We start from the raw sequence: 17,061 nt of genomic DNA, 5'->3' as shown, positions 1-17,061 counted from the left end.
TAAAATAATGATACCTATTAGGATGGATGGACACTCGACGACAGCATATGCTGATGAGGTTGTGAAAGGGCAGAGACTGATTCACTGCTGATAGAAAAACAAAAGAGTACAGCCACTCGGGAACTGAGTTATAGGATGCTTACAAAGCTACATATAATCTTACCCTGCATTCCAGTAATTGTGCTCTAATGAACTGAAAAACTGAGGTCTACACAAAAATCCACACAGTTGTATTTATAAATGCCAAAACTTGGAAGTAACCAAGATGTTTTTTTTAGCAGAAGACTGAATAAATAAACTGTGGCATACCCAGATGATAGAATATGATTCAGAAGTAAAAAGAACGTTGTTTAAGAAGGTCTGGATGGACAAGGATGAAAAACAAACGTTCTGCTAAAGGGGGAAAAAAAAAGGCCCAAGGTAAAAAGCCTATTATATGAGGATTCCAGATATATAACAATCTGAAGGGAGAGATGGGAAAAAAAACATTGAAAGAGTAAAAAGATTGGTGGTTGACAGAAGCTAAGAGGGAGAAAGAGATAAAAAGTTGAAGTAAGGAGAACTTCAGGGCAATGAAACCACCCTGCAGGATACTACAATGGTGAGAGTAACTTATCACACATGTGTTTAAACTCACAGATTGGGCAACTGAAAATGGACCCTAACATAAGCCGTGGATTTTGAGTGGTGATGCTTTTTAACAGTAGATTTATTGGTTATAATAAATGTACCAACTACAATGGAGGAAGCCATTAGGACATAAGGTTGTACCTGTGGGGGCGGGGGGTAGAGGTTTTTGTGAACTTTGTACGTGTGTGCACGTGTGTGTATGTGTGTAAACTTAGAAATGGTTTGAAAATAAAGTTCACTGGTTTCAAAAAGAGGAGAGGGAAGGAGCAAAAAGTGTTGAAGAGAAAAGGAGAAAGTTCCTCTTCTCACAAGCCTAGCCTAGTTTACTTTCTTGTATAAGTCACATTTTATCTCTAGGCTTACACATATTGTAAAGCACAACTTCAGGGCTGCTGAAAGAAATGCTAAGCTTCTAGACGTTGAAGAAAAGAGTAATAAAGCAAGAACCCTCTTGCTCAATGTCTAAATAATATGATAAAACAAACACAGGCCGACTTACTGGCTAACATATATTCCTGAAACACTGGGACAATAGGCATTCCTATTTTCCCATTGTTCAAAGAGGAATAAGTATTCATAGTTTCTCTGCAGAACGATGACGTTAGCAGGATTCATTATTTACCTGAACTGTTCTTACTCGTATGAATTGAGGTATGTTACCTACCTCATTTGAACCTCAGTTTTATCATCCATAGTCAAGGTATAATACTTCAGATTCCAGAAGGTTGCTGCACGAAATATGAGTAATTAATATATGCAAATAGCTTTAGATAGTATCTGGCCCATAGTCAGCACTCAATAAACACTTATTCCTAATCACATCTTGGACTTAATTCAAGTATGTAATGAAGAATATGTCATAGATACAAATATACAGAAGTGAAAATCGTTACAAAGATCCATGCTAATTAAAATCGTTACAATGACAGCCAAGGAAGATCAAAAAGGTAATAAAAATCACACCTAGTAGAAAAATAACACAACCTGTACACACACCACAGCAGAAAAACAAGCAAGGCAGGCAGGTTCCTTTCCCTGTCAGAATATTACGATTGCGACTCTGAGCACTGAAGGGCATTGCTAAGTCTCAGCAATCCACCGAGCTCTAGTCCAGAAGACCCAAACTAGGAGACCCAGTTCAAACCACTCTCCCAGCTTTATCATGAAAGCCTAGAGAAAATCAAACTCTTACAAGGCTTCTATAAGTCACTGGCTTTGCATCGGTTTTTATCCTTGCTTGCAGATATTTCAAGTCAAAGAATTCATGTGATTTTACCCTATTTTAAGTTCAGTACAACAGTGTTCCGACAAGGACTAATCCACACCCTGACATGTACAAAGGGTTTCTGGGTAGCCATGGTCCCTTAACTGCTAGTACAGTGGTACTATCAGCACATCCACAGACGAGCTGACATTGAAAGACCCCTTTCAAAGCAAATCCTGAACCAAATCTCCATTTGAACAACAAATCACACAGAATGTGATAATAATCGATGTGAAATGTGAAGGTGACAAAAAGTCCATTAATTTCATGACTCAATTCAAAATGCACAGTAACTTTAAAACTTAATTCATCATTTCTGCATCAAATTTTAAAAGCATTTCACAAATCTGGAACATCATTTTTTAGGAAACAATGAAATATAGCGTAGATCTGATATAAATAATGCCAAGTTTTCATTTATATTTTCCAGCATATCTATTAAGATATTAATATTATATAGAAGAGTATCTCCTTATGACAACCTTTCATGTATTTCAAATTATCATACTCTTACATTTTAGAACAATTTTTAAAGTTTATCATAAATGCATACACTTTACAACTAAAACCTGGATGAGTATATTTTAATGGTCAATTACTTTGCCATTGGGTAGTTCAGTAATGAGTTCTGCATTTGTCCAGTTAATTTACTGAAAATGAATTAGATGACTATGATAAAAAGGGTACACTATGTTAACTACTCCACAGATTATTTGAAAAATCTTTCCAAATGCATCTCTGCCTAAAGAAAACAAAACAGGGGAGAATGATTTCTGTTGCAGTACCAGATAACAAATCAACAATGGAAACAAAACACACAGAACTACTTGACAGGGTCAACCAGAACACCGAATCCCTTGAAGATGAGGCATCACAAAGACAGCAAGGAGTAAAACCAACTTGTAGTGAAATCATATGGTCAACAGGCAGACTTGCAGCACTGGGTGGTAAGTACTAACAAGTAAACAAGAGAGGTAACAACAGAACCAAAGGACAGAAACAGAACCAGAGGACAGGCTGGGATAACAGGCTACATATAAAGTATATGTAGTGCTTAGAGTACTGATGGCATACCATGATGAGCTTCAACAGTAGTTTCTGCTTCAAAGAAGGGTCTTATTCTTAAGACTGAATATCCAAATAGATGTTTGGAGAAATAAGAGCCGATGGAATAACACATGAAAAAGAATGAAGAGTTGTTACCACCCCTGTCATCAGAAAAACAGTGTGGCATTGCTGTCCCAAATGAAAGACTGTCTCAACAATGAGATGGTCACTGTCAGTCCACCCTAACCTGTATTCTACTTTCTCGGTTGTGTTTCAAATTGGTGGTTGGACATGATAATTTTTAAGGTCCCTTCTGACCCAGAGGTTCTATAACTGTAAGCCTATGTAAAATCAAAGCAATTGGTCTATTTCAACTACTAAATGAGTAAAGTGGGCAACTTATCAACATATAATTGAAAGCAACTTGTGACTATATTATGCCTTTGTACAAATGCAGCTCAAGGTTTGCACTTGATCACATTGTTTAGTTGTTTATTGTTTGGTCAAAAGAACATACTGGATTCACCAGCTTCCTTTGCTTTGCAGAATGTTCCAGCACAAATTTTTCCCCCTCCAGAGAAACCAGGTTCTCATATCAGAGTTAGTTCTGATGGAAAAACATTTTTAGAGCAGAGGATTGTAGAGTGGATTTCTGTCTGTAGGCATTAAAAAAAAAAAATCTAAGGAAACTAAATCCTTTGTGTTCCCCAGATTTAGGGTTGAGATGCTAACTTCGCATGATTTTCTTTACATCGTACACAATACTACATTTCCTAAGCAAGGTTAGGCCAGTTTCCCACAAAGATCTAGAGAATAGTAGGCTATTCAATTTTCTCACAAAAGGGAGATGATGAATGCTCTCTTTAGGCAGTAAAACTGGAGAAGGGCAGAAACATGGCATCTTCCAGGTTTGGCTGAGGATTGGGTGAGTCGCCACAATGCTACTACAGAACTCGGAGTTCCATACAATTTTCTTCTGAGGCAGTTCAGTTAGCAATCGTTCATTTGCCTGGGCAAGATTTTATGAGATGTGATGAGTACAGGAAGTCACAGTAGCTGTGCAGGAGGAACCACAGCTGCTGTGCCTTGCTGCATATTTAATGGCTACAGAACACAGCAGCACAGTTAGACATGAAACGCTGCAATTACCTGGCCTCACCACTCCATTCCAGAAACTGCCACTATATTACACTGCATAAACCCTAATGGACAGTTTGTCACCTCTGGCGATGCTTCTACTTAAAAACAGCCACAAGGCCTGCATCTAGATTTATTACCAGGCAGCCATCAATGGAGACTGAAACATTTTTTTATTTGTTTGGTTTTCATCCTGCAAATAAAACACCAAAGATTGCAGGGCAGATATTTAGTATAAGAAAGTTACATTTAACGTGGCTGTTAACATAGTTAATTACTAAAGGAAAATTGGAGATCATCCCTTAGCCTGCTAAGCAAATTAAGGTTTGCTACTGGTGATTTATAAAGACCCATCCATGGATGCAGTGCTGGTATGTGTGTAAAGGACCTGACAGTTTATTAACTGTGCTATATCTAGACAGCTTGTCACCAGGGTGCTTTTGTTAAAATGACACTGTATGTTAAATGGATAAACATTTTTACACGTGCAAAATGCATTTTAAATGTTTGACTTCTGAAGTCAAGTAGTGGGAGATAAGTGAAGTGTCTCAAACTATCTAAGCTTCCAATAACTCTTGTTTATTGCCAGAGCTGACTATAGGAAAATGGAACACTTGGAATTAACATAGCACTTCTCCTCCCTAATAAGCCCCAGTTGTGGTTTTTTTAGCATCTTATAAAACAATGCTCCTGGTGTCGACCAAGCTGTAAGTTTCTTATGCAATAGATTGGGGAGTATTTCATTTATAATTTCAGGAAAAATACCATTTAAAGCAGTTAAGCAAAGGATAAGTCTTTTGATCCGAAAGATGCTGATGGGCAACCAGTAAAACTCCAGGTTACTAAAATCTGACAAAACCAAGGCGGTGTGGGTCATCAGAGAAAACCTGGGATTTGGACACTGTGGTTCATTTTATGCAGGTCATCTCAACCAACGCAATATCTCTGCAATTTGGAAATGTCTGACAAGACAACCTTTTTGAGTATCAGGAAAATCAAAAATAAAAAATTAGTTTCAGAATTCCATGTAGCGACCTGCCCATTCCTTCATGGTGCACTTGTCAATGCACCATGATCCAGCTTTTACTTCTTGCATCACCTCCATAACCAATAGGACAAACCAGCCCAAGAACTGGATAAGCCAACAGCCTCAACAGCTCTATGGAGTAATCCTAAAAGAGCGATACAGACACAAATTATTTTCCATTATTCAAAATTATGTGGATTAATGAGCTAATAAATACATGAATAGCCTCAAAGACAGCGACTTGGCCACTTTGTTAAAATCTGGATTCTTTCTGATGCTCACTGTAAGCAATAAGGGAACAAAAGTTCTGTATTCCTGCGGCTGAAAAGATAGCAGCAAGGTCAATGCAGAGTTCTCCAATGGCAGACAGTTAAAGTACAGTGCTGAGGATATGGACCAGTACAGTACCAGAACTAAAGGCCTTAGAGCAATTTTCACGTCAGGTGGCTCATCAAAGCCATCTTTTCCCTGCTGCATCTATGGAAGACCACAAGAGGAGAGAAGGACTGGTTGAGAAGATAGGAAGACTACGGTAAGGAGTCATTTCCACATGCCTGTCAGTCACAGCTAACCTGTCCTCTCATCTCTTAAACTGGAGTTTGCAACTGCAACAATCATTCCCGAAGACTGAAAAATAATTCACATTATTTAGTCTATTCCTTTTCACAAATGTGCAGATAAAAATTACTGATTGCCAAATTGAGACAACACCTGCTTGTTTCCCATATAATTATCTCATTCACCAAACTTACCAGTTATCTTATGCTGAATGACAATGCTGAAGTTGAAGGATGGTGTGGATAGAGAAGACAATTTCCCAGGGTGGTCTAGAAAAATCTTCCAAGAGTAGCTATTCTACAAATGATTAAAAGCCTATGCATGGGAATTCCACTTGTGCTCATCACTTAACCATGGTATGTCTGCTCCTGGCTCACCACAGATCCTATTACCCAAATTAGAATGCTAACAACAGATCAAAAACATGACCAAAGGGTAGGAGTTGGAAAATGGAAAATAGAACTATATTTTCAAGCTAAGGCCCTTGAAATTAGAGTTAATCTGTGCCTACATAGAGACTGTCAGAAGGCAGGTGCTTAGTCTAGTTCTAAACCAACTCTCCAGGGTGAGCAGATTAAGTCCATTATTCCTAATATTAATAAAACAGCGACTTAATACAATTCTTAGTTTTGTTACTAGGAGGCAAACACAGCTCAGGGTAGCATTTCCAAAGTTATGGTTAAAAAAACACAATAAGTTTTAACCATTAGAAAGAGCAACTAATTTAGTGTGTGAAACAAAATGTTTCTATATAACATACAGGTAGCTTCCCAAGTACTAGTCATAGCTTAGATGTTAAGTGAATCTTAAACAGACTTTCAAATTTCCAATTACCTACGCCAGCTCCCACACTAATTACTGTCCTACAATCACATCTGTCCTTTTGGGATCCCAGGTCCAAGAAAGATCACTGCAGTCCTCAATGTTAGATTTCAACATCTTTTTGCTTCTAAAAGTAGTAACTAGGTCAAGTTCGTCTTTACCAATAAGCCATAACCCATTCCACTCACCCAACTCCCCCTCTGGCTTTATTCCATATTCCTACCCACTGAAGTCCCATCTTCTTCCAGGGATATGATGTAATTTTACCAGCTGCACTCTGTCATTTCACTGTGCTCCTCTGCTGCTCACTTTGCTTCAAACTTGGTTCTCCCTTCTCTTCACCTCCCTTCTCTTCACCTAAATGTTCATCAAGTTCTAAACAGTTCAAACTTCCTACATTCACTGACTGAATATTCTCCAAAGAGCTCCACTTAACTTCTCGTGAGACTCATCAGCTCAACTATGCATCCTTAACTTCCATGGCTAAAAAACAACTAAGGGAATATTTTGAATCATCCTTGAACTTTCCATCAGGTCAGCTGATTTCTAATTTAATCTTTATCAATGAGTTCAATTATTCTAATGACAATGGTGGAACCTGATTGGTGTTCTAATGGAATTTAGACTTAGAAAATATTTCCAACATAATGGATTGTTACCAATAAGTCCATTAATTGATAATTAATTCACCCAAGATTAATGAGTGATAAATGCCCACTATTAAATGTTTTCTTGGAAAGTTAAAAATCCTCAATGTTATTTATCTTGAGTATAAAGTATTTAACAGATTATCAGCTGTAAAATTATGTCCCAGAAACACCAAAGGGTAAGTAGTGGCAGGGAGGGAAAAAGGCTGCTATTTCTTCTGCTTTGGAAGGTCTACAGCCAAGGCAATGTTGATATATCTGACAACTTCTGGAAATGAAAATATGCACAAATACTATCAATAGTCATGTCAGGTCCTCTAGAAGGCTTCTCTTTTTTAAGTACTACATGCTATTAATATTTAGAAGTTTCACAAAAAGGGCAGGTTTAGGGTAGCCTACATTCCTTGAGACAGCCAGCCATCACTACAGTGTCACACCCGGAACAATGCCTAATACAGAACATGCCTAATATTTACAAAAAGTCAGAAATGTCTGTTTAATGAAAAACTCATCTTCTAAGAAAAACAAAAATCAAGCAAAGCCCAGTCTTTGAGCAGAAACCAATTCTTCTCTGGCTTAGTCACAAAATCTACCCTGAGATTTAAAAAGCAAATATGGTTACACAAAATACCACACACCAGTTTGGGGAGTTATGACAAATTACAGCAAAGGCAAACAGGAGATATTTGAGAGGTTTATGGTCAAACATGCAGAAAGGGGGCCAAGATCTGCTCTTTATGACCACTGTAATTCCAGATGGAAAGACATAGGTACTTGTGTTGTATCTATTGCATGTCACCAGCACTATAAATACAGCTTAATTCAAAGGAAAATAGCAATTACCCAAATCCGATTTAACCCACGTACCACAACACAATTGCCCTTTATTACATAATATGATATCTTTAATCGCTAGGTAGAAGTGGGTTGGTTTCTTCGCTAACTTTAAACTACATTGATTATTACATGTGCTCCAGTTGAGAAGGAAGAAAATTATTAGTTGAAAATCCATAAAAGAAATTACCAGAGTTTACAACAGCAGACTGAGGTAACGGCCCTGATACACTTAGATTCAAGCCTGCTTGCAGGCTGTAAGCCATCCAGAGATCAGGCGTGATGAGGCACTGCGCTTCCCTCCGTACAAGTTCAGCCTGGCCAGTCGGTTGCCAGCAGGGCTCTGAGCTATGGAAGCCAGTCCTTTTGAGGAATGATCCTGATCTTTGCTGGGAGGACACAGCTCACGGTCTTCTCACAGTACTCCCTTCAGTGACATAATAGTCATTCTGGGGCGACCGCGTTCTACTCAAGACAGTGGCCAGAGTGTGATATGACCTCTTCTAATCGGAATGTGCTCAACACACCTTACTCAACCTTCCCAAACTGCAGAAGAGCTAAGCAGTGAGAGAGAAAATCAACATGCAACTTAAACCAAAACAGGGGCAACTCTATCATGTGGATGGTCTGTGGAAGACCTCATTCCAAAATGAACCAGCTCACAGAAATGACCGAGGGTAAATTCCCTATTTGTTTTGTGGTCACATAGGGAGTACCTTGTTAAGTAGCTGACCAAACCCAAACTCCTGGGTTCTTGAAAAAGCTAGTTAAAAACATGAGAATAAAACAGTTGTATAGAAGTATAAATTACAAAATCTAGTTTTTCTAATCAATATTAGAAATGATAGCATTGTATCACTAAAGGAATATGCATTGTTTGCTACCATATAGTGCTGCTCTCTGTGTTAAATATATCACAACCCTATTAGGTAGCTACTGAAAAGCAAATGGACACAAAGCAATTAACCTGATAGTGGGCATACAGCTGGTGTCAAAGACCATTTTGGATTAAACATTATGCATAATGAAGCTGTAAGCACATGTTGAAGAAGAAAACATAGTCTAAACTACTTAGATTGAAAATATGCTCACTGCATTGATGTTTTAAAAAGAGGGAAAAAAAACCCACATGCACTCCAACAAGTTTTAGTGTTCCTGCCAAGAGGAAAAAAAAAAAAGGAAAAGAAATTGATTCCAACTAGTTTATACTTTCATCTGTATTTAGAATTTGAGCTGGAAATGAGTATGTACTCGTGTGTGTGTGTGTGTGTGTGTGTGTGTAACACGTACATTATTTAAAAGCGCGCAAAATGTGGAAAGTTTGTTCCAATTCTTCTCTATTTTGTCTACTCTAAGAATTCTTTGCAACATGCTTATGTAAATACCGATCTTAGCTGCTGTTCTCATTTCTCAAATCTTCTGCTTTTAAGTGGATTGGAAAAGTGACAGACCCAGGCAGACTTCTTTGGAACACAAAACCAGGGAGATATAAACAAATATAACCAGATCAAAAACACATGCTTCGTCTTTAAGCCTTTTAACTTATCCTGACTGATAAATTCAAAGAATTTAAGGTATAACATTTTGGGCTTGGGTAAGGCTGAGTGTGTGCATGTGTGTGTGTGTGTGTGTGTGTGTGTGCATGTGTGTGTGTGTGGACAAGCTTATACTTATGTTATTACCTAATTAATACAGTGAACAGCATTTTATCATAGTTCACTAAAAGTTCTATATAAAATGTAGCTAGCTGCAGTTGCTTAGATTAGAGTGCTACTGTGAAAGAGGAGAATGTTGAAGAAGAAGCAGTTCCAGGCTGTTAAACCCAATAAGTCAGTGCCTTCAGTTTCCTTATGCCAGAATTCGAATTATGGCGCATGTATATTACCAGCTCATTAAAATAAACAGCTGATTCACCTCCACCCCCATTCCAGAGAGATGCTGAAGTGGATTAAAACAGAGCTGAAAGATCAATGTTCCACTTACCTGCCACCAAGTCTTCTTTTCAAACAGAAAGCTACCATGACATTAAAAATCACAATATTGTACAAAGAGTATATTGCCAGGTTTGTAAAAGCTGTGAACATATCATTTCCACGTCAAAGTATGAAACTCACCAGTGTGGAAGTTAGTACCTAACCTTATGTATTACATGTGTTAATGTTGGAAGACTTTGAAAAAAGAAGGTATTTTTGATGAGGATTTTGCAACAATATCAGTGGATTTTGTATTCTGATAACAGAACAATCACATTATTGGAAACACATTCTAAGTAGGACATATTTGTCATACTTGAAAACTGAACGCACATCTGGTATGTATCTTCTCCATGTAAGCTAGTCTTATGACTGATTTTTATAAAAGTAACATAACTCTACAAGCAATTTTACCAAAATGAGAATAAATTTTTATACATTAAGCCCATGGTGAAAAATCACTTTATAACTAAATACTCTTTACTCACAGGAACGTATCATTAAAGAATAAATGTAAACACTTCTAGAACCACAGGGAAAAAATGCATAATGAAAATGTTGATCTGCCAAAAGTGACTTTGATATTTCAGGACAGTCTACTAAAAGTAAGAAAACAGAAAAATCTAGAATGTTCACTGAAAAAGTGAGCCAGGATTCAGGTGCCAGTGTTGGCCTCGTATCTGCTGAAGAAAGCAGAGTGGGAGAACTGAGCGTTTGGCTGAAGGACAGGCACTGGCCGCCTCCAGATTTCCCTTCCAGCATCTCCACCCACATCCAGCCTGGTGTGAAGAGATGGCAGAAGGGCCGACGTCTGTTCTTCCCACTGTGGATTCAGAGTGTCTCCTGCTTGCTTCTGGAAGCATGAATATTCATCCTTAATGTACAGGAGCAAGCATAAGTACGCTTATTGTATTAAGGAGGGCCCAAATCATCTCTATCCTTCCCATCCTTATAGATTAGGATTAAAATCACCCAGATCTAGAAAATGCCACTCTGCCAGACAAGGAGTAAACAGCCAGTATCCTGGAAACCCAGTGCATACCTCAGACCGACTTAGAAGCCCTAAGGCCCAGCAGGTTGTGCTTAAACATAAAACAACTGGTGGTAAAAGAAGAGAAGAAAGCATGTGTTCTTTGGGACTGAGATGGAATTACTTGGTTGTTCTTATTTTCACATCAGGAAAAAAAATCTCATTCAATGAAATGATGCTGGTTTTTACACACTGAATATAAACAGATCAACAAAACTACGTAGGCAGAAAAATCAGCAGAGTAACTGTTAGCATGCTGGCGGGGGAGGGGGGAGGGAAGTTAAAAGCAACTAAACTAAATCGGAACCCATTTTCCAGTTTACATGCAGGATTTGGTTAGTTTCCCTGAAAATGTTCAACAGGCATCACAGTTCATTGGGTTCCCTTGAATGTGACATTGCGTTTCTACTCTGGCCCATCATCCTGTTTTGTAAACAATGCTTCCTTGCAATTCTTTTACAATTATTTATTGAAAGAGAAAAAAAGTTTTCAAGCCAAAAGGACAACTTTGGTATAAATAAATACAATAATGTGACAATTTACCCAGGTATGAAAAATACCGCGGTAATTCTTGAATTACACTACCCACAGCCAACTCTCCCAAAGGACACAGGATAAAGACCAGAAGTAGAAAGGTACACACCTCTATTTGCTAACATGAGGAGTCTGATATGGTTGAACAAAAACCTGAAGGCCCTCCTACCCAGACGCTGAGGGTGACTATCCATTGAAAACACTACATCTCATTCACATTTTAAAAATAATACCCAACGTATATGGAGGGAAGTTCTTCCAGGGATTTTCAAAGTGAATACACATCTCAAAGCATAATTGGAATTGTTTCTCCTCAGGGTCCTTCACACACGTGTACACACACACACACACACACACACACACACCAGAGAAGCAGTGGCAGGAACCAACCAGGCTCCCAACGTCCCCCGGTGCTGGCAGGCAAGGAGGAATGCTGGGAAGACAGTGCACACCGCAGACTGGCTGAGACACCTATGGGCCCAGCACGTTGTCTTTTAAACATGAAACAATTGCTAGTAAAAGGACAGAAATCAGACTGTGCATTAGAACTGAGAGGGAATTGCTTAGATTTTTTTTTTTCCTCCACAACCTAACAAGCATTCATTGTTGAAGCAAATCAATGCCAATGCAAGGCACATATGTGGAAGTTGAGATAGACTTACGAAGTAGCCTGTTCCCAAGCTGGAAGGAGCTGAACTCTGCAATAAAGCATAAAGACAAAGTGGAAAATCAGCAATGGTTTTTTAACACGTTCCAATCCACACAGCTCATTACCGCCCTTTGCAGGCTTTTCATCACTACATCACATCACCAGTGTGTGCTGCCCCTTGTCAGCTGCGACTGATACAAACACCGTGTTGCTTAATTTTCCCCTTTACATCTCTCAACAACTCAGAGATGCTAACGTGCTATTTACTGAATTCCAAGCTTCTGCGGTGGACGTAATTGCCAATTTATTTGACAGGCAGCTGGGTAATGAATTAATGATGGCATTTCGCCCTGTGCTGAGACTAAACAGACACGCATCAGCCTGCCTTCCTGACTTGCTGACATTCAATGCCCTGGTCTCAAGCTACTCGGTTCTGTGGCCGCAAAGGGGCAGGCAAGAGGAAAAAGCCCAGGCTGATTTAAAAATAAAAAGCCCAGTGGGTTTGGATGACTTTTCTAGCATATGACCTAGTTGCCAGTTTATTCCCTGAGGGCACTAGTTAGTACACACATAGTATTTTTCAAAAAATGAGACATTTTGTAAACATAATTAGTGGACTAAAATGCAAAGAATGTGTGGGCACAGAGAAGCAGTGAAAATATCATTTTTTTTCTTGAGGATTTATTCATAAGAATTAACATATTGCCTGCCGTAGTTTTGGCACACCAGGAAATTCAAAAGCAGTAATACTGAAAAAGAGGGCTGGGGGGGGGGGGGGTCGGGAATTTTTTGGGGTAAGAAATCACAGCAAGATTATTTTTAAAGATTGATTTATTTATATTGTAAAGCAAGATTTCAGAAAGGAGGAGAGACAAAATTCTCCCATCTGTTGATTCACACACCCCAAACGGTTGCAATAGCCGAAGCTGAGCCAATCCAAAGCCAGGAGCTAGGAGCTTCCTCTAGGTCTCCCATGCGGGTGCAGGGGCCCAAGGTTCTGGGTCATCTTCTGCTGCCCTTCCAGGCCATAGCAGGGAGCTGGATTGAAAGTGGAGAAGCTGGGACAGAACCAGCAACCATATGGGATGCTAAGGTTTGGAGGTGGAGGATTAGCCAGTCAAGCCAATGCAGTGGCCCCACCCACCCAGGATATTATTTGTGTTCTAAACTTCTGAGTTTCTTTATTTTAAATTTTCTGGCTGTTACTGTTTGTATGCTTGTGTCTTTCTGTTTCAAACTTCTCATATATATATATGTATATATTTGCAAAGATTTAATCTTTAGCATGTACTTTCTGATTAAGAGAGGCTCCACGTAAGCCTGGAATGAAAAGGAAGCTGATGCTTTCAGTTTCCAGCTCTGTTAGGCTTCCGATCGCTGCAGACAGCCCTTGCCCCTGAGAAGCCTCAGAGAGCCTTGCACCTTCCCCAGGACTGCCTGACCTCCACCTCTACCCGACGCATCTGTAGCTCTTTCACCTACAGGCCCTGTCCCCTAGCCTGTCAACCACAGGTAGCACATACCACCTGGCCTGTTCATCATTGCTGCTTGAGATCTTAGCACACAGGATGCATTTACCATCTGTTATATTCCTGTATAAAGAAACAAATGGATACCACAGGAAAAACAGCTCAGAGAACGACATCTCTGAAAAACACGGTGATTCTTCGATTCTAAACTGCTGGAGAGAGAAACATGTGTGGTAAGTACACGTCCACAAAACAAGAATGGTAGTAGGCATTGGGGCAACCCTAAATACTGTTCTCCAAGCAAAACGTTCTGAATGTCGGTCATTCCAACAAGCTCAGGCGAGTCAAGTACAGCTGACATGTGATCCTGCACACCGGTCGTGGTTTTTAAAAATTCCTGCTGCGTTCTTGATTGCCGCTGACAGTACGGAGGGAGATCCCCAGTCGTCATGGAGACAACATCTCCCATCAGTGTGACACGTGACAGCGTCACCTGTTCTTGGCCCTCACAGCCCGCCATGGAGCATGGGAAGGCAAAAGCCAGGTTAGGTCTCCACCAGCCTGGAGTCATGCCCCTGGGAAGTAAACTGATTCTGACAATGAATTATTCAGACCATGGGATTTGCTTCTTTTTGTGTCCCCCCCCCTTGCCTTTTATCCTAGAAGAAGAACCCCTTTCACAATCACCTGCACACCCCCCATCTCCCCCACATACAGATCATCATAGTGTATACCAAAGAAAATTACATCCATCAGGCCTGGGAAGGCTCTGTTATGCTCATTTTGCATATATATTGTACATTACTCAGGGAGCTGGGTGGAGAAGAGGGTTTTGTTGTGCATATTTGTTCTGGCTATTGTTTATGCAGGTCTGACTGAATGAGGGAACAGTGGGTATCATTTCAATTTCTGATGTCAACATCAAATTACTTATTTAATTTCATGCCTGGCGAAGCATTGTATAGCTACACGCAGAATCATTTCACTTCATTTGTTATGCTGTGCTTTCGTGGCGATTGGCTTGCCTTCCAACTGACAGCTTTAATTACGACACGAATTTGATTGCACTGCTGAGGAATTAACATAATGCAACAAAGCATTTAAACATCCTGTCTTATAACCCCCCTCCTGCACACATGGGCACAGAGACACAGACGCAGGAAGGGACACACGCACCAGATCCTCCTCTACATCAAAGGTCTGCTGGAATTTGGTCTTGCAATCACAAGACAGCACATGGAAGCTCGGAGACAGAGCCTCTCCTCACGTGGCAGGCCACTGTGCTCACCTTCTTCACAAAGGGAAAAGAGATGTGTGGCAGGAAGTTGTGATTTGAACGCAAGGCAGAAAACTTTGTGGGAAAACTCTTCTAAATCTACTTATCCAAATGCCTATGGCACTGTATGGGAAATCTTCCCCCGGGTCTCTGCCTACTACCTGGTGGGCGTTGACCAAGAGCTTGTCTGCCCTGGTCTAGGGTGTGACTTCCAATCCTGTATATAGAACGTGATCTCTGATATGATCGGGAGATCAACAGGATTAGTTGTGCCTTTCATCCAATCACAGTCATCACTGGGTTAAGGAATTACCTGAAAACACCCTCTTACTCTTCCTTTTCTTAGCCTTTTATAAACCTGGAGCTTGGGCTGAATAAATCGACATTCCTCACCAGCTTGTTCCTGGTGTTTCTTGTGGCCAAAGAATAACGCTGCCTCACTCTCAGTGACCTCGGGGCCCTGCTGGCAGGTCCAAACCCTGGGAGCACTCATTTTCTGCCCTCTCCATCCTTTCAGTGATCTATCTATGCTATGTGCCAGCTCCTGTCAATTACAACTGGACAGTCTGTACTGAACAAACATTGTTCTCATGAACAGACCTTTTGTGTACAGTTCTATAACCCTAAGCTTCTGGCTCTGGCCTCGAGTTCAGCAGCTACTACCCCACTCACCACAAGTAGAACTCCACAGTCAGAGTACAGCTAACTCCTTGTTGCTAGTAACAGAAAAGAAGCCATAGTTCGACTGATGCGTGTGATAAGCACCTTACATCTCTAACTTCCTGTGTTACAAAAGGTCCAGGAAAGAGTCCGAGTCCTACACGACTCATTTATGCCTCTGTCTAAACATAAAAGATAGAAGATCTGCAAATATTTGGTCATTTTAATTAATATTACAAGACAGAAATTATATGAATACCTCTGAAGTATAAGCAACAACTGGTTATGCTATAAAAATGGAATAAGTGTTTAGAAACGGCATTTATGTTCCTTGAAATCTGTTGTGTGTTACTCATTTACAGATGTGTATTATGGAATTGACATGGCTTTCTCTCAGGATGAGAGGGCAGACAGCAGGAAATAATGGTATAAGAAAGCAGACAGAAGGTAATGACCTATCAACGAGTGATCATTTTTTAAAAAAAAAATATTCATTTACTTCCATTGGGAAGTCAGATGTACAGAGATGAGGAGAGACAGAGAGGATCTTCCGTCCAATGATTCACTCCCCAAACAGTCACAATGGCAGGAGTTGAGCAGATCCAAAGTCAGGAGCCAGGGGTTTCCTCTGGGTCTCCCAAGTGGGTGTGAAGTCCCAAGGCGTTGGGCCGTCCTCAACTGCTTTCCCAGGCCACAAGCAGGGAACTGGAGTAGCTGGGATTAGAACCAGTGCCCATATGGGATCCCCGCACACGCCAAGGTGAGGACATTAGCCACTAGGCTACCACACCTGGCCCCTGTGGTGATCATTAAAATTTTTTTTTTTCATTTAGCTGTTTTCATTTGATTTGACATGCAAAGGAACAGAGAGGAAGAGGAAGAGGAAAAGATGAGAGGTCTTCCACTGTTGGTTTATAACAGCCCGGCAGGGGCCCAGCTAAAGCAAGGACCCAAAACTCAACCTGGGTCTCCCATGTGGGTGGCAAGGACCTAAACACCTGAGTTATTATCTGCTGCCTCCCATGGATGTTACATCAGAAGAGGAGCAGCTATGATTCCAACCGGATATTACAATATGCAACTGTCCATATTATATTTTGGGGTGTAAGTGTTCCAGCTCAAGGTCTGATCCTCTATTTAACAATTTAATAGAATCTTTCTTCAGTCATGAGGTTGAATTTAACTTCCTCTGTTTCCTCAACTTAAAACAAATTATTACTTTTATTTGAGAGAGAACTCCCATCTGCAGGATTCACTCTCAGAAATGACTAAAGATCTAGACTGGGCCAGGAAAAAAACCAGGAGTTGAGAACTAAATCAAGGTTTTATATAGGAGTAAGCAGGGACCCAACTGTTTGCATCTTCCAGCAGGAAGCTGGAATAGGGAGTGAAATCAAGCCTTGAATCTGGGCACTCGGATCAATAGGAAACGCAAGCATCTCAACTACTAGGCCAGACACCTGCTCCTCCCTCATCGTTTCCTGAAGTTTTATTTTATTTGTTT

The 17,061-nt window shown here is 40.2% G+C and overlaps 1 protein-coding gene across 1 annotated transcript in view; it reads right to left on the bottom strand.

Annotated features, from left to right (window-relative positions):
- Nucleotides 1-11,951: 11,951 nt before the first annotated feature.
- LOC131483232 (autism susceptibility gene 2 protein-like) overlaps nucleotides 11,952-17,061 on the bottom strand; it is a 483,929-nt gene continuing 478,819 nt past the window's right edge. The window contains exon 4 of the mRNA XM_058680768.1: nucleotides 11,952-12,201. Coding sequence (XP_058536751.1) covers nucleotides 12,067-12,201 — 135 coding nt within the window. The 3' untranslated portion in view covers nucleotides 11,952-12,066. The remainder of the gene's footprint in view (nucleotides 12,202-17,061) is intronic.

This window comes from Ochotona princeps, chromosome 24, assembly GCF_030435755.1.
Source record: "Ochotona princeps isolate mOchPri1 chromosome 24, mOchPri1.hap1, whole genome shotgun sequence".
Taxonomy (NCBI): domain Eukaryota; kingdom Metazoa; phylum Chordata; class Mammalia; order Lagomorpha; family Ochotonidae; genus Ochotona; species Ochotona princeps.
The sequence above is the reverse complement of the archived record's forward strand: the minus strand, read 5'-3'. Positions and strand labels throughout refer to the sequence as shown.